The sequence below is a fragment of the Ictalurus furcatus genome, chromosome 13 (genome assembly GCF_023375685.1).
Source record: "Ictalurus furcatus strain D&B chromosome 13, Billie_1.0, whole genome shotgun sequence".
NCBI lineage: Eukaryota > Metazoa > Chordata > Actinopteri > Siluriformes > Ictaluridae > Ictalurus > Ictalurus furcatus.
In genome coordinates, this window is record NC_071267.1 from 775,604 (window position 1) to 793,118 (window position 17,515).

A 17,515-nucleotide genomic window follows, 5' to 3' on the forward strand; every position below is an offset into this window, starting at 1 on the left:
ACTGTAATATAAAAATGTATTTATTAGGGAAACAGGTCCACTGGTAAGTTGATGTGATTAAGTATTTTAAAATATCACCAGTTGTTCTTTATTTCCTCACAGATATTACAGTGTTATAATGTTTTAATAACTCTGGTGTTTGTGCTACGCAGGTTTTTCCTGTTTTTTTTAAATAATACGCCTACCTCCTCCAGAGTGTTCTTGACTTGGCTAGATGTTGTGAAGGGGTTTTTCTTCACCAAGGAAAGATTTCTGCGATCATCCACTTCAGTTGTCTTCTGTGCTCTTCCAGGCCTTTTGATGATGCTGAGCTCGCCAGTGCGTTCCTTCTTTTTACAAATGTACCAAATTGTTTATTTCGTTTATTGTATTTGTTTCATTGATACAATAAGTAAGTCGTCATCCGTACCTTAATGACCATTTTTAGACAAGTGTGGGGGAAAGGGAGGGGAAAAAAACAGAACAGACTGAATTCTAATGCACAAATTTAACTCCCTTAAGTAGATAATGCTTCATAATATATATATATATATATATATATATATATATATATATATATATATATATATATATATATATAAAACATGTTTCTCTGTGATTTTATGAATGATGTGTCTTTACAGCTTTTTTGTTGTCTTTAATGTTATGTATGGAATCCTAATGGAAATAAAAACATGTATTCATTATAAGAAACGTAAATAATAATAACAACAATAATGATAATCTTTAATTATATAGCACCTCTCATACAAAACGTACATAATAATAATAATAATAATAATATATATATATATATATATATATATATATATATATATATATATATATATATATATTTCTATAATATGTACTGTGTCAGGTGGCAGTAGGGGAGGACTTAACCAATAAGCGAGGTAAGCGGCCTCTTAGGGCTCCACGGAATCAGGGGCCCCATCAAATACCAAGAAGCCTATATAAATCATATATAATATTAATTTCCTGTCATATTTAATGTCATATAGCTCGACTGACCAAACAGAGAGCAGAGTCAGTAGAGCTAGAGCTAGAAGCATATCCCAAATAACCCAAAATCTCAAAAATAAATGTATGTTCCATTGTATAACACTTTATAAATGACCAGAAATAAAATAAAAGGTTATTTATCATCTACTTATAGAACTGTATTGTACACCTGAATTTAATTTTTCTACAGGGTACTATTTTTAGACAGGCGTAAAAAAAAAAAAAAAAGAATTATTAATTTTTTCTTCTTTTGATTAGGCGAAATTCACGGCCACCTAACGGGTCCTTTTGAACCCCGTTTTGCTCGCTTTATTTACACATCCACCTTATTATTAAATTCCGCCTCATTATTAATGTTCCTGTGAGGTGAATAAAATAAATAAATAAATAAACAGTAATTTTCATCTTTACGAACGCGCATAGCTATGAACATCTTGTTGAAAATGGTAAGAGTCGTCGCTAGCTGTTTGGGAAAAATGTGCGCTTCCCCACCCGTATTCCCGATTACAGTTACAGGCTAGTAGGTTAGGGGCGGGGCTTGTCGGTATACGGGCGGAACAAGAAAAAAATACATTAGTTATGTGTATTAGAGCGTGTAAATTATTATTTATTTATTTATTTATTTATTTTTAATTTAATTATTTTATTTTAGGTTTATTTTTTAAATATTATTTATTCACTTATTTTGATGTCCATTTAGTGTTTTCTGGTTTTGAGGAAATTTATGATATAAATGAAACTAGTTATTTGATTTGACCTGAGGTGTAGTTTATTGTAGTTTGTAGTCGTTATTAAGTGTAATAAAGCTCGGCGTCGGGGGCGGTGTGTGAAAGCGGATGTAAAACTGATCTTTATTACAGTAAAGATCCGCCCGTGTGGTTATAATAAAATGGGTTTAATAGAGTTAAAGGTTGTTCTTTTGCAGATTCCGGAGCTGAAGCACGCGTCGGTGCGTATGAGAGACGGAGGACGAGTGGAGACCATCATCGAACACATGCGGAGAGAAGGACCTAATGCACTGCAGGTACACACACGTGTCCGTGTGGGTTTCCTCAGGGCTCTCCGGTTTCCTCCGAGAACGTGTGATGTGAACGTGTGTGTGTGTGTGTGTGTGTGTGTGTGTGTGTGTGTGTGTGTAGGTGATTTCTGACTTCGACATGACACTCACCAGATTTGCTCACAACGGGACACGCTGCCCTACCTCATACAGTGATTACACACGTACACACACACACTCGGCATTAATCCTAGCGCTTTACCCCTGGGGTGTTTATTCTTTCCAAAATGATGATGCACAGGAACGACCGCCTCTTCACAGGAACGCTTGCTGATTGGTTGAAATGACTCGGGCGCCATGTTGAGGTCATTACCCACAATGCATCGTGTTTCATATACTTCAGTTCAGTGTGTGTGTTATGCTGAATGCTGTGTGTGTGTGTGTGTGTGTTAGAGAGGGGTACAAGTCTTTCTTTGACGTGCTGCGGTGGAACTCTGTTCCTCTGCTGCTCTTCTCAGCCGGAGTCGGAGATATTTTAGAAGAAATCATACTGTGATATGACAGACGCTAGCCAACCTGACAATCTGTGAGGTCATGCGCTACCTATCCTCTATGTGTAAGCACATTATTCCTGCGTGATATCAGTCCCTTAAAATGTCCACTGATTGCTCTATGATGACAGTTATTTATTATTTTTTTTAAAAAGCATTTTAACTGTAATATGAAATATTATATGTATATTATATTAAATATGAATATGTGCTACGCAGGTTTTTCCTCTATGCAGGTTGGAATTTTTGTTTTATGTGCATTCGGATTTGTAATTGGATCACTTATCCTAGGATACTTCTCTTATACATCTTTTAAAAATAATGGTAAGTCTGACCTTCATTTTATCACTTCGGAAGTTTGGTAAGGTTACATTTCGACTTCATAAAGTAAACTTAATACAAAATGTTCTTTATTGTGTTTGTAGATGACAGCAGAAGAGCCCTAGCTATACAATTGGGACATGTCCTTTGTCCTAATATTACTATGGCCATTGTCTTCATCTTTTGTGGTGTTACTGACGGTAAGTATCACTTAGACAGCAAGCGTTGCTGGTGGCTCAGCAAATCTGTTCACAGGGCAAGTTCTCAGCTTGGTCAGTGAATGTGACCTGCCCCTCATCTTGCAAAAGAACTTTAATCTGTTCACGGCTAGTGAGGACGGAGTGGAGAAAATTTAATTTCCTCTGCACAGGCCACAAAGCCAGAGCATCAGGGAAAATGGCTGCCAAGAACAGGAGGAAGAAATGACAACTTCACCCAGCCCAGCACTGTGAGATGAGGTGTGAGTGGTCACAGACCTCTGACTGCGCCTTCACAGATGTGTAGTTCTTCAAGCATCTGCGAGAACTATGGCCCTGATGGTCTCTCAGAAGAGAGCATGATGGCTCACCCTCTCAATCCTCTCCCATGGAGAAAAGATGCAGTTGCTGGATGTTCCTGTGGACCTCCAAAGGTCTTTTTAGACCTGTAGTGGCCACAATGCATAGCGCTTAAACTGTGCCTCCCTATGACACAAACAGCTCCCTCCCAGACACCTTTTTGTTCAGTCTATAGCCTGTTCACCGGCCTACCGGAACCCAAAGCCACAGCCATCATCTCAAGCGTCCACTCAGGGCCCACACAAGCCTTCAGAGCCTAGAGGCACATAGGTTAAGAAGTCCTTCAACCTCAGTGTGGCACAAAGAAGCCAGGCTGATAAGGCTGGTACCTCATGAGGTAAGCCATTTTGGGTTCTATACTATGAGGCTAATTTTGAAGCAGAGACGCAGTGACTGGAGGACATAATTCAACTGCTCTGTGGCGCCTGTGGCCCCTCCCTATACGCAGAGATCTCCTAACTCAGACTCACTGGGAAATACTTCAGCCTCATCCAGAAGGTCTGGCTCTGGGCCTGGTGTGTGAGAGGTTCAATCTCACCACAGCCTGGTTACCTGAAAGTGTTATCATGACCGTTCAGAATGCGAAAGCATCAGTTATGAGATCAGACTATAATTGCAAATGGCGTCTGGTTGAGGAGCGGTGCACAGCCTCAGGCTCAGTTGCTTTCCAGTGTCCCGTTCCTACAGGAACTGCTAGATAAGGGCAAAGCCCTGTCCACCATTAAGGTATACCTGGCTGCCATTTAAGCATGCCATGTAGTTTTGCGGAACAGGATTGATGAAAGGGGCTCCTCGACTCCACTACAGTCTAAAGCTTTCACTCCAAGGGACTTGTCTGTGGTGCTGGATGTATTATCAGAACCGCTGTTCGATCCTCTGGATCAGTTAGATCTTATAGCACTTTCTTTGAATATGGTGATGCTGCTGGAACTGGCTTCAGCAAAGTGCATTAGTGACATCCACGCTGATAACCATGCTGGTAAACCCATCATGTATGCAATTTCTACGGGGCGAGGCTCAGGTTTTACTGGAACCTTATCCTACATTCATCCCCAGTGTTATCAGCACATCACTGACGTGTCAGGTGGCTGGTGTAACGGAATATTGTTTCTGAGGGACAACGTGAAGATACCTCACTCGTGCCCCCAGAGAACTGAGGATATGGTTGTGACCTAAAGATATTCAACCCCTTGTTGTCTCCCCATCTCCATCAGTATTATGATAGAGAACACACCGCTGTACTGCCAAAGAGGAGACATGAAAGAAATGAATTCAGAGGTGCCATTAACATCTTTAAAAAATAAAGTGGTTAGCACGTTGAACTTACACCTCCACCAGGGTTGCGGGTTCGAGTTTGCATGTTCTCCCCGTGCTGTGGGGGTTTCCTCCCCAGTCCAAAGACATGTATTGTAGGCTGATTGGTGTGTCCAATCATGTCCGTAGTGTATGAATGGGCGTGTGAGTGTGCCCTGTGATGGATTTTCACCCTGTCCAGCATGTACCCCGCCTTGTGCCCCATGACCCCTGGGATAGGCTCCAGGTTCGCGCGACCCTGTAGGATAAGCGGTACAGAAAATGCATGGATGGAATAATTGACAGTAATAGTAATTCAATAAAAAGACACTATTGTGTCGTATTAAACTCAGTGGGGTGTTGGTTAATAAACAGTTTCTTTATTGGCTGTGATACATTCATTAATTCATTGATCTTTCCTCCAGGGTTTTTTACAGAAGCAGCAACTTGTTCAGCACTGAACGGTGTTCGGATCCTTTTTCTACTTTGGATTGCTCTCCACTTGAAAACATTTGAAGGTATGAATTGATGATCTCATGGATGAGTGGTCTTATGAGAACTTCTCAGTTATTGGCATTATGTAAATATCTATATATTTACATAATTTACAAATCTGAAAGAATAATCCATTTGCAGTTTAAATTCGCAGTAAACACGTTTTAGATATAATCCTTTAATAAATTGTTTTTTAATCTAGTTTTCTTTATAGAAACTGTGTAATGTTACATAACAGAGCAGGAAATAATGACTTTTTGAGTATCACTGCCATTACATTTAATTGTAAAGTGTTAGATTTGGCACTTTGTTGGAGGCTGTTTAATGTGACACGGGATCAGCTGCAGGTGTGTATAAAGGCCTGCATGTCTGATAAAGTCATTTAAATATTTATTTTTTTGGTATTTTGGTATCTCTGGAAACACCAGCAGGTCATCAGTGTTTAGGATTACTTTAGTTAGGCTTTTTGAAACTGGGAATGAGTTATAATGTGGGATTTATGAAACACTGGCCTAATCAGTACGTACTGTGTCCTCATTATATTGCAGGTTATCACCGCCAATTAATTAACCGCTTGGCAATTCTACTACAATATACAGTGATAACTGTTGTTGTTTATTCACGTGAGTATCAAACCATTACACCATTACCATCTGCAGGATCTTATTTCACTCTTGTATGAAGTAAAAAGATAAGAAAGTAAAATGATTTGAAAATCATGTCTTTGGAAAAGATAAAAAGAATTAGTCTCTATTTTTATAATTTCTAAGACACAAATTAAAGTCATTGTCAGGAGGTAATTATCCGTATCAGCGTCTTGGTCTATTATCTTTTGTCACATCTGGGAAAATGATATTACTTTGGTTTAACCCCTTGCTTGGGGTAGAGAAGTCATTTTAAATGCCCAGGTCTGATTGTGCTCTATTAAAAAAGAACGAGACAGAGCTGTTTGAATGTGACTGCTGTTATATATGTGACTGGATTATAATTGTTCCAGCTCTCCTCCAGTGCAGTTTGCTTCATCTGAGTAAAACTTTAAACTTCATTATTAAGGCTTCTTGCTGCAGTTGATGTGATAACGTCTACCGCTTGAATGATCCCTAAATCCAAAACTGTAATATTTTATTTTAATTTATTATATTATATTATTTATTTCCTTTACATGTTTTACTGCTGTATTTCTCTAAGCAAAGTGTTTCATATTTTTGTTTACAAAGCACTGTATGTATTTGTGTAATATATACTAACATTATTTTTTGCTTGTGTTATTGTCTAGCTCTTGTTGTGGAAGTCCGGTATAATGTAAACACTGGCTGGAAAGTGATTCTTCTGATATTTCTGCTACTGGCGCTATTTCTGACTCTTCTGTATATTCTGTATCTTATCACTACTGGTAAGTGTTTCAAGCATTTATTATTTTTTTCATATTAAACATTTCTTAAATGTGTGTGTGTGTGTGTGTGTGTGTGTGTGTGAGAGAGAGAGAGAGAGAGAGAGAGAGAGAGAGAGAGCAACAGAGTGAGAGTTCTGCATTATAGAATTAATGTACAGATACATTCCAGAAATGTTATTACATGTTTTAAACAATTTCACACAGACTTAATCAGTCACCCTTTTATTCCTGAAAAAAGGGTTGTGTTTGTGCTTTTCTTACTATATTCCCTCCCCAACAGAGTTTCTACACTGATTACTCTTATTCCATGACATAGTGAATCGGTATCAGGATTTATTTATTAATAGACACTTCAGAGTACTTCTGTAAGTTCAAGATCAAAATCGAGGATAACTGAGACACGCCTCTGTGTATAATTCTAAAATAACTTCTAAAATAACTTCCCTGCTGACGATGTCCTGTTCAACATCTCTGTGTATTTATTTCCTTTAAAAAACTTTAGATTTTGACATTAATTATTTATATTTATTCATTTAACAGTCGATTTTATCCAAAGCAACTTACAAATGAGAAAATACAAGCAAAATGATCTATCAAGCAGAGAACAGTACAAGTAGAGTTACTGTCCAAGATGTTTAATTGAGTTCCAGAAGAAGCAATGTGCACAGAGTAGAGGTGTAAGGTATAATTTAAAAATAATCATTATTTTAGGGGTTGGTTAGGTGTTGAGGGAAGAGGTGGGTCTTTAGCTGTTTTTTGAAGATGGAGAGATTCTGCGGTCCGGATTGAGGTCGGAAGTTCATTCCACCACTGAGGAACAGTTATTGTGAAGGTTCTGGAACGGGATCTTGAGACACACTGAGTAGGAACTACTAAACGTCGGTCGTTGATTGATCACAAATTTAAATTTGTTAACCTGCAGCAGGTGATGAGGGTTAAACACATGGCATGTGGAACAATATAGAATTAATGCTTATAAATAAATAAATAAAATGACCACAGTTCCGGTGTTGAGGACAACATTATACTATTCATGGTATTTTATTTATCTTTCACAACAAGTGAATAATTCAGTTCTGTAATTATTCACATGTAAATGCATATTGTAATTTGCTGTATTTCCATATTAACACATCGTAGTTACACAGGTCCTTACACTGGAATAACAGCACTGGTGTATAACTGTAATGTTACCTTTTGTTTCGGGTAGCTGCCATAATACCTGGAATATAAATACCATTCATGTGTTTTTATTTATTGCTCTTTAAAAATGCCTTACAGACCTCTGAAATAACCTTTTAATGATCCTCTATTTTCCAATACAGTATGCTGTAGATGGACTCTATGAGAAGAAGCAGGCTTTAGTTACAATGTTATAGAACTCAGCAATTTTCTACGAATATGTGTTATTATAGTGATATATGGAGATTATCCAGGTAAGTACCACTTTTTGCAGGTAATGTTATATTTGATTGACATGTACGTTTCATTAAATGTACTATTATATTTTCCCAAGCACGTCTTATCCTAAAGACTATTATATACAGTATATAAAACATTCAGACTGCATGTGTAGATGTAATGTAATTGATTTCACACACTAAAGCTTTTAAATTCTAGATATTTTAAATATTTAAACATATTCTCTATATTTTGTTCCCTCATTGTCCAGACCTACTAACACTTACATACAGTACCCTAAAATCAGTCTCATCCCACAAGATTTCAGTTTTAGTCGTGTATCTGATGAGCCTGGAGCATATTAGCTTCATCAGCACAATTACAGACACAAATAATAATTTCAGATTAAATCTGAACCTTCTCAAACAAAGTGCTGTATTAATGTAATGAACATTCTCTGTTTTTCAGGACTTCTGATGTTGGCACTAATTCCAGTTTTGGCATGGATTTGTTTTTACTGTTATTTTAATTGTATACGTGTGTGTAAGTACATTATATAATTCTTTATTTGACTCATTTTAGATCATTTATTTTTGCCAGTCCAACATTACATTACATTAGATGTAATATGCGTTCATAACTATATTATTTTATCTTCAGTCCACAGACATTACATTATTTAAAACTCTATATGTGTAGATAACAGTTAACTGATCACACAACTCCATTCCTAAAAACTTTTACATACAGACTTTGTGTGTTGGTCAGGAATACAGTGAATTCAAATGTTTACATTAATAAATGTATTATTTTCACAAATGTACATGATTCTAAACACATTTCACTTTTGTGTTCATATAAAATGCATGATATACTGAATTCTAATTGATTGTAGATTTAGTTTGAATTTAATTTGTTTTAACTTCTCTCACTTCTCTCTGGCTGGAAAACTTGATAATGTTAGTGAGGAATAAAATCATGCTTGTGATGGTATATTCCATCAGATTTGGGTATTGTATCAACAGTTAAGTAGCTTGCTAGCACTGCGCTAACACTGCAGTACAGAAATCCTGGTACGGAGCGTGCAGCAGATTTAATAACCTCAGTAAGACCAGTGAGAGATGTGTCATGTGAAGTGTGTAAAAACACTCGTTTGTTTTTGCAGATTTACTCCAGATATCATTCATGATGATCCTGGAGGTTCTAACTGCATCAGCGTCGATCTACGTCCATTATGTCTTTGTGGATAATGTGAAAGGTAAGTACCAGTCCTGCTTCAGTACTGTTTATTGGTAGAGGAGATGCTTTTCCACTGGATCGTCCTCACATGGTTTCATGTACAAAAGAAGTTATAAATGTTAAATAGTTAATCAGGAAGCCAAGAGGAAGAAGGTAAGAATAATCCAGTACAAAAGCACAACCATGTGTTTTATCTTTCAAAGTGTTTTTACTGCAGTTCTGTGGTGAATTGTTTATACAGTAACTCTGTCGTGATTGCACTTGTGTAAAAATGTGACTTTTTCTCACTTTGTAGAGCGTGACGCGCTGACCTGTGCGACTGCATTCCTCCAAATCTTGACCGTGATAACACTGTTTATAGATCTAAATTATTTCTCAGGTATTCATTACTTTTCTCATCCTTTTCAAATACTTTTTATTTTAATAGCATGATTAAAAAAACTAATAAATTCAGATCAATTCAAAGGAAGTGGTTTAAACTTAAAAACTAAACATAAATTTTAAATCCAGTGTTATATTAAGCAGCATACATAAGACCTGCACTACCTGAATAACAGTAACATTATTTTTATTTTATCAGAGGTTAGTTACAATAATTAGACCACTGCTCAGGTGAATTCTCAAATCAGAAAGTGTTGATTCATTTTCTAGAACAGTACGGACCTGAGTATTTATGACTGTAACATAAATGTTTATATTAATGCACTCACTGCAATACTGAAAGTTATTGTTTCTGTAGTAATAGCTCGTTCACAAGTGGAGCTTCATTGGTATTGTTGATATTGCTGTTATTGTTGAGTGTTGATTGTTGTTGATATTGTTGTTATTGTTGATTGTTGTTGTAATTGTTGATATGGGTTTCTGTTAGGAGACATTTCTTTAGCATTTATGGAAGGAGTATCGAGTAGGTGCTGTGTAACAGTCAGTAATTTCCAGGTTTTTGTGATGTAAGAAAATGAAATCAAGATAAAATCATGTTAGAACCTTTTCTACCTTTATTGTGACATTTTAAACTGCTAATTAAAGTGAAAACAATAAGAATCATTTTAAGGAAAAAACCCCGAAAAACAAAAAACTTCCAATCCCCAGCTTGCATAAGTGTGCACACCCTTTATAACTGGGAATGTGGTAGTGTTCATAATTGACCAATTACATTCAAACTCGTGTTAAATACTAATTAGTGTACATCTGACATCAATTAAAGTGACTGATTAACCCCAAATAAAGTCCAGCTGTTCCTGTAGGATTCTCCTGACATCTTCTTGGTAACATCCATCTGGAAAAGCCCTGGACCACAAAGAGCTTACAAAGCAAAGCAGTTACGAGATCTCATTGTTGAAAAATATCAATCAGGAGAGGGTCACAAAAACATTTCCAAGGCATTGGATATTCCATGGAACACTGTAAAGGCAATAATCAACAAGTGGGGAAAATTTTATTACAGTAAGAAAATATTACTAAGAACAGGACGTCCCTCTGAAATTGATGAGAAGACCCGGGGAAACGGCTACAGCAACATTAAAAGATTTACAGCATTTTCAGGCAAGTTCTGGTTGCTCCCTACATGTGACAACAATCTATGTTATGGGGTAGGGGGGCAAAATGGAAACCTTTTTAACCAAAAGATAAATAAATAAAGAAACATCCAATCTCCCAAGACCATGTGGAGTAATGTCCAGTGATCTGATGAGACCAAAGTTTAACTTTTTGCCCAGAATACCAAAAGATAAGTTTGGCTAAAAAAAACAACACACAGCACATCATGAAAAGAACACCGTCTCCACGGGGAAGCATGGTGGTGCAGCATCATACATCGGGGCTTTTTTATTCAGCTGGAACTGGGGCTTTAATCGGGGTGGAGGGAATAATGAGTAGCTTTGGCGTAAAACCTTAAGGCTTCTGATAAAACACTTAAGATGAAGAGGAATTTCACCTTTCAGCATGATATTACACACACCTTGCAGGTGCAACCTAGACACATCATCTGTGACGTAACCTGGGGTCATCGGGTGTTACGGGTCTTTCAACATCATACACCATTGCCCGGGCGACCCAGGCAAACCCTCTTCAGCCAATCTCAATGGGGAGGCAGCGGGTCTTCTACCACCTTACCAAAAAAGATTGAATTCTGGGATAAAATCTAAAGGTGCTTTAACTAAGTATTAGTTTAGTTTAGTGTGCAAACTTATGCAACCAAGTTATTTATTTACTTGTTTATTTTTTCATTTTTTCCCCCTAAAAGGATTCTTATTATGTTTCACTTTAATTAATAGGTTAAATTTTCACAGTAATGGTAGAAAAGGTTCTGACATGATTTTATCCTGTTTTTTTTTTTTTTATATCACAAAAACCTGCCATTTAACAGGGGTGTGTAAACTTTTTACATCCACTGCATTCTGTAGGAGCTGTACACGGTCATTCCCTTACCATCTTGAAGATAAAGAGAAAAAAATATAAAAGAAGCTAGAAAATGGAAACTACTCTGTCCTGGAGATTGTTCTCATAAATATTCCACAACATTTACTGTAACTACAGCCATGGGGAAAAAGAAAGTACACCCTCCTTCAATTCTATTCTTATTTATTTTCAGGTTAAATAACAGTTGCGTGGTCCTCACCAACTTCTATAAACAAATAAATAACCTTAGATGATGATAAAAAAAAAAACCCACAACAGATTTAAATATGTAGTCGTTTTTTCCCTAAACGTAAACCAAAATTCAGAAACTATGTGGGGAAAAAATAAATACACCCTTCCTACTTCCATGATCATTAAGAGAGTAATGAACAGCCTGGTGTTACAGATGAAATATCAAGAAACATCAAGAAGTGTGACTACCTCTATAAAAGCAGAGCTTATGGGTTTTTGGGGTTCTGGAGCACATCATGCCAAGGAGAAAGGACATGAGCCATGACCTCAGAGAAGAGATTTGTTGCTGCTAATCAGACTGGGAAGGGTTATAATTGAAATCCACCATTCTCCAGTGAGAAGGATGGAGAGCCTTCAAGACAGTTACCTTCTCTTCTCAGGAGTGTGCGTTCCAGCAAATTCAGCCCAAGTTCAGACTGTTTAATCCTCAGAGATATAAAGAGAACCCCAAGAGCTTCATACTGTGGCCTCTGTAAGCACATTTCTGGAGTATTGGCGTCTGTGAGATGTTTGTCCAAAGCATCTTGAATGGTCCTTGCACCGCTGTATCTAATCATTCCGAGTGGTTTTATCATTCAGTAGTTGTGAGTAATGCAATGGGTTAGACAGCTAGAAATGTTGCGTCCATGTGCATGGTTGTGAATGTCCTGCTGAAAGGGTCTGATTTTGACCAGCTTCAGTTACCACTGCTGTGCAGGTTTGGGGTTCCAATAGTGCGTTGTTATTTATATGGAATTGGAAAACGTGTACTGGATTACTGTTGTGGATAAAAAATGTCATAAAATAAACATAAGGGAGACCTAGCGTCCAGCAAAGGGGAGAAGAAGAAAAGACGGGCACCTAGACACATAGAAGCGGGATTAGGCGGACATTGACAAATTGGAATTACACTTTAAAGATCTTTAAGAGCAGTAGTAGTCAAAAAAGTCAAAAAGAGGTATACGAGCTGAGCTGAGGAGGGCTAATACACACACACGCTCGTACAGTCAAGGGCGGGCAAGTAGACACAACATACACACACACTCTCTCTTTCTCATACACACACATGAATAACTTTAAAAATATCTTATAGTAATAGAGAAACTCTCTATAAAAAAACAGAATAGTAGGATATGCAGGACAGTAGAACTGTAATGATATTAAGAAGTTGGAAGTACAGTAAACCGCTTTTTAAGTAGTATAAATATATATAAAATAAGAAATATAGTGCAAATATGAAAATAAATTATAAACTAGAAATACAGGAAAATGTAAACTTACTCATGACTCAAATGGTGAGGGTTCTTGTCTCGCAAGGAAGGCCTTAATTTTAAGAAAGAACCATGAGGAGCCATTTATAAGGGTGGCTGAGTCAAGCTGCCCCCCCCCGCGAGATAACAGTAAGACCAAGGTCACTCTAGATTGTTTAGTCTTGTCCACTTTCTATTTTACGGGTTATTCAAACTCTCTGGTTTCGATTCCCTAGGTAAATGAAAAACGAAGTTTCTGATGCCCTAGGTAACTGAAAACTCTGGTTTCTGATTCTCTGTGTAATTCAAAACTCTGGGTTTTTATTTTCTGGGTTATTAGAAATGCCTGGGTTCTGATTTTATGTGTAAATTAAAACCCCTGGTTTCAATTCTATGTGTAAGTGAAATAGCCCTTTGCTGGAACATAACAGTAAGGTAAATGAGCTCTTTTTTAACCCTATTGGTAGTGAGATCATAGTCTTCTTGAAACATCTGGGTTATTTAGTGTGTAAATACAGTATAAATACTGGAGCTTAAGCTCAGGGTATTGGGATCACTTCTGAGAATTCTCATCGGTGTGGATCTCGTGTGGTGGAATGGAACAATAAAGCTGGACCCTTGCTTCTTCTCACTCACGGCTGGTGTATTTTTTTCTATCTCCAACTGGGCTCAGAGGTAGATGTGAGTATTGGCTTCTATGTTGAATTTTAAGTGTTTTTGGGTAATAGGCTAAATTTGAGCCAACATTTGGCACCCCAGATGGGACTGGGCTAAGATCTATATGTCTGGAATCTCTCCCGTGGGACTTCGCTCTCTAAGCAACAGACAGGCCGTATAGGAAAAGGCATTGCAGACGCCTGTTATTTCAAAGCTCTGTTTTAGTGGTCTGTTGTTACGATTGGGAAGCCCCGGGGTGGGAAGAAAGACTAAGTGGGTCTCCAAAAGAACCTTGAGTGAGTGAGAAGAGGTAAGCGAAGTGTAGATTGTAGAAGATTGTACGTTTTGTAATTGTATAAGGTTCATAAGACTGTGTAATGAAATGGTATATGTGTTGTGTGAGTGAAAGTCCTGCAATACCGCTGGAGGAAGGGAAAAAAGGTAGGAAAAAGGTAGAAAAAAGAGAAGAGAAATAGAGAAATACTCCAGGGCTGGGATAGGAAGCAGGTGGAAAATGAGGCCTCAGACCCCAGATACCGGCTACTAGACTAGACTAGCAGACTAGTGGCGGCTGCATTGGTGGGGACCCCTAATACCGCTGGAAAAAGATTAGATAAAAGATAGATAGATAGATTAGATTCCAGGGCTGGATAGAGAGGGGAAAATAAATCCTGGGGCCCAGGTCCGGGTCGCGCAATACAGCGTGCCCGGTGTATGAATGGAATGTGTACTAACAAATGTTTGTGCTTATAATATATGTGCTTATAATATGAGTGCGGTGTGAGAGCGTGTAAGTTTTGGAGACAGGGAAAAATGTATTTATTAGTGCTCTGAACATGAGCTCCATACATAAAGAGATATGTGCGTTGGATAAGTTGGATAAGATTTAGAGAAAAGAAAATTTTTTTTGGAGAAAGTTGGATTTAATTTGTATGACTGTAAGCTTCATGCATACGGAGCTGGTATGGAGGTGCTTTATACTTTGAAAACTTCATGTAGTAACATAAATAAGTGTAATAATGTGGAATACAATGTGTGTATGTGAGCTTGCCGGCGTTGTTGATAGAAAGGGGTGTATGTGTGTGTTCCTATCTGTTCTTATCTGCGCAAGCAGGCCTGCCGTCTGTGTGGAAAGAAAAAAAGGAAAAGAAGAAAAATGTGTGTGTGTGCGCACTTCAGATTGAGCTGAGTAACATAGAACAGTGTGAGTTTTTTGTTTTAAAAATTTTAATGAATTTAATGTATTTAATAAATTTTAATGTTTTGAATCTGGTACGGACTTTCTGTGGGCTGTGTGTATTATAATTTTATTGGTATCAATAACTGCTGTGTGAGTGTTTTAAAAATTGGGGGAGCATGCAAGAACATTGTAAATATTTTAGGCATCTGTCAGACTGCCCATTGTGTGAATAAGAACTTCTAGACCAGTAATATATAACAAAATTGTTGAGAAATCAGTGAGTCAGTCCATTGGGACCTTTCCTTTATATTCCATAAATTATGAAGGTGTTGTTCAGTTAAATGACAGATAATAATACAATTTAATTTTTGTTTAATTACCCAAAATTGGGTAATATTGAATAGGTAAATATTATGTCTAAGAATATTGTAAACATGTAAGAATTGCCGGACTGGCCGTTGTGTGAAGCTGTGTGAAACAGTTAAACTTAAGATTAATTGAAGCATTTACTTAATTAATTAATCGTCATAAGTAAATTGATTGAATGTATGTACTCTGAGTGTATGTGAGTCCCTAGGGAGGCTGGCTGGGCTGAGTACGGACGGAAGGGAAAAGCGGGCATAAATCGGTACGAGATAGGCTAAGCAGGCTGGAACAGCAGGACAAGGTAGGAGGAAAACATTTGGCTGTGAGGGATAACTTAGTGGATTTAGGGGGCATGTACAACAGACTCTAAGGGCTGAGAGGTGTGAGACATGGCCAGAGTTATGGCTGAAGGTAAGAAAAAGATGAGCCCGATAGAGAGGGTGATAAGCAAACACTGTACAGATGAGAAGGACATTAGGCATTATTGTAAAAAATGGAGTGAGAAGACTAGTGGTGAGTGGAAATGGCCCGAGGAAGGTACTTTTGATGAGCAGCTATGCCAGATAATGAAAGAGAGATTAGCTGTATGGAATGAACAGAAAAAAGGCTTGAGATTGAGGGAGAAATATGTGAAGACAGAGAAGATAGTGGACTGGTTTGTGGAGGCAGGGAAAGAGGAGAAGGAGAAGGATAGACGGCAGAGAGAACGAGCAGAGGCGGTGATACGGAAGAAAGAAGAAAAGGAAGCAAGCCTAGGAAAAAAGATAAAAGAGGCCGTTCAGAAGGAATGGGCCGAGGCCCCGCCCTCATATAACCCTCAGTACCATCCTCCAGCGAGGCCTGTCGGAAGTGCCCCACCTGCCGGGCTCTACATGATGCAAGACCTGGAAGACAGAGAAGATGAATGGAAGGAAACTGAGGTGGACATACAGGGAACATTCACCGGATACCAGAGAATGAGGCATCGCATGCGGGAGGATGGAGAACCTATCAAAATGGAAGAAGGAGCTGCCGAATACGAGGATAGAACCCCGGTCGAGCGCGAAAGCCCACGGCTGGACCTCCCACAGGTAGGCAACAAAGAGAGGGACAGGGAACTACAGGAGTATATGAAAGACTGGACCCACACTCGGTGGCCGGAGCACGGGGAGATTCCCCCCAGCACTAGCACCCCGAGGCCAGGGTCACTGCCGAGAGTGCACAAGCAAAAAGACAAGAGACTGGGGGAAATACAGGAGCAGGAGGGGCATGGGACCAGGGGCAATCAAGAAGGTCGTAGGAGCGAGAGAGGGCACGAGGGTGGAAACAGAGCACGAGGGGCTCCACATACCACAGGAGGAGGAAAAAGTGAGCCGAGAGACAATGTGGGGCGGGTGGTCCGTATAGAGGGGGATGTGGTGCTCTCCCCATATGCTATCGAGGAGGATAAGGAATTGGAGGGCAGGATTCGACGGCTAGAGGACGGGATATCATACGGCGTGGGTAAAATGGATGAATTGAAAAATCTCGCAGGTCAAGCGTTCCAAATGGCGACTGCTGTGAAAAATAAGTATGCGCACAAGCCCCGTTTGGGAGAGTCAAAATCACAGAGGTCGAGAAGAGCACTGAACCAGTCAGCAGGAAAACATGTGAAGAGCCTGAGTAAGGCCTCAAAAGTCCTAATATATCACAAGCAGAAGAAGAAGCAAGTAAGTTCAGACATGGATCTGGACGAACAAGTGGGGACTGAGAGCGAGGGGACTGACACAGACAACGAAGGAAAAGTTGAACAAGACGTCAGTGAGGAGGAAGACTTGGAGCCTAGAGGAGCTAGATCACTACGGAGCAGGGCAAGCCTGAAGCCCCCAGTGAGATTCGAACCTGGTATCACAGCGTACTTGGCGCATGCCCGCTCCCAGTCGGAGCCCAGCCTTACTCAGGTTGGGGGGTCACCCCCAGGTCAGATAATGCCCCTCATGGTTAAAGGAAAAGCCCTACATTATGCACCCTGGAATTTCATGGACCTAACGGGCCTGATCCAACGACTACCCAACATGTGTGAAGGGGGGCAGAAATGGATTACACAGTTTGAGGAAAAAACATCAGGACAGCACCTGGCGATAGGCGATATCAAAGCCATTCTCTGCCAAACAGTGGGCAAGGGACGGGCTGAAGAAATTTTCGATGGGGCAGAACACAGGGATTT

The 17,515-nt window shown here is 38.9% G+C and overlaps 2 protein-coding genes across 8 annotated transcripts in view; both read left to right on the forward strand.

The window, feature by feature from the left end:
• The window catches only part of LOC128617180 (uncharacterized), a 96,554-nt gene that overhangs the window by 37,970 nt on the left and 41,069 nt on the right, over positions 1 to 17,515 (forward strand). For all 6 annotated transcript variants that reach the window (XR_008387529.1, XR_008387530.1, XM_053640217.1 and 3 more), the window contains exons 10-12: positions 8,479 to 8,553; positions 9,176 to 9,268; positions 9,545 to 9,628. Coding sequence is in view for 4 of the 6 variants with exons in the window: in XM_053640217.1 (XP_053496192.1) it covers positions 8,479 to 8,553; positions 9,176 to 9,268; positions 9,545 to 9,628 (252 nt within the window). In the remaining 2 variants the exon portion in view is untranslated. The remainder of the gene's footprint in view (positions 1 to 8,478; positions 8,554 to 9,175; positions 9,269 to 9,544; positions 9,629 to 17,515) is intronic.
• Positions 1,275 to 8,563, forward strand: LOC128617194 (uncharacterized). Of its 2 annotated transcripts, none has more exons than XM_053640242.1 (7): positions 1,275 to 1,448; positions 1,913 to 2,026; positions 2,787 to 2,874; positions 2,976 to 3,071; positions 5,147 to 5,239; positions 5,765 to 5,839; positions 6,493 to 8,563. In XM_053640242.1, the coding sequence occupies exons 1-7, from the start codon at positions 1,428 to 1,430 to the stop codon at positions 6,645 to 6,647; spliced, it is 642 nt and encodes a 213-aa protein (XP_053496217.1). In that variant the 5' UTR covers positions 1,275 to 1,427; the 3' UTR covers positions 6,648 to 8,563. The 2 variants fall into 2 exon arrangements, with proteins under 2 accessions (XP_053496217.1, XP_053496218.1); XM_053640243.1 differs by having other exon boundaries at positions 1,928 to 2,026.

Bases quoted from the DNA above. Each gene is read 5' to 3' on its own strand.
- LOC128617194 (XM_053640242.1), top strand. From the start codon at position 1,428: ATGAACATCTTGTTGAAAATG. The intron at 2,027-2,786 runs GTACACACACGT...TCCTCTATGCAG, and splicing joins AAGGACCTAATGCACTGCAG to GTTGGAATTTTTGTTTTATG. The intron at 5,840-6,492 runs GTGAGTATCAAA...GTTATTGTCTAG, and splicing joins AACTGTTGTTGTTTATTCAC to CTCTTGTTGTGGAAGTCCGG.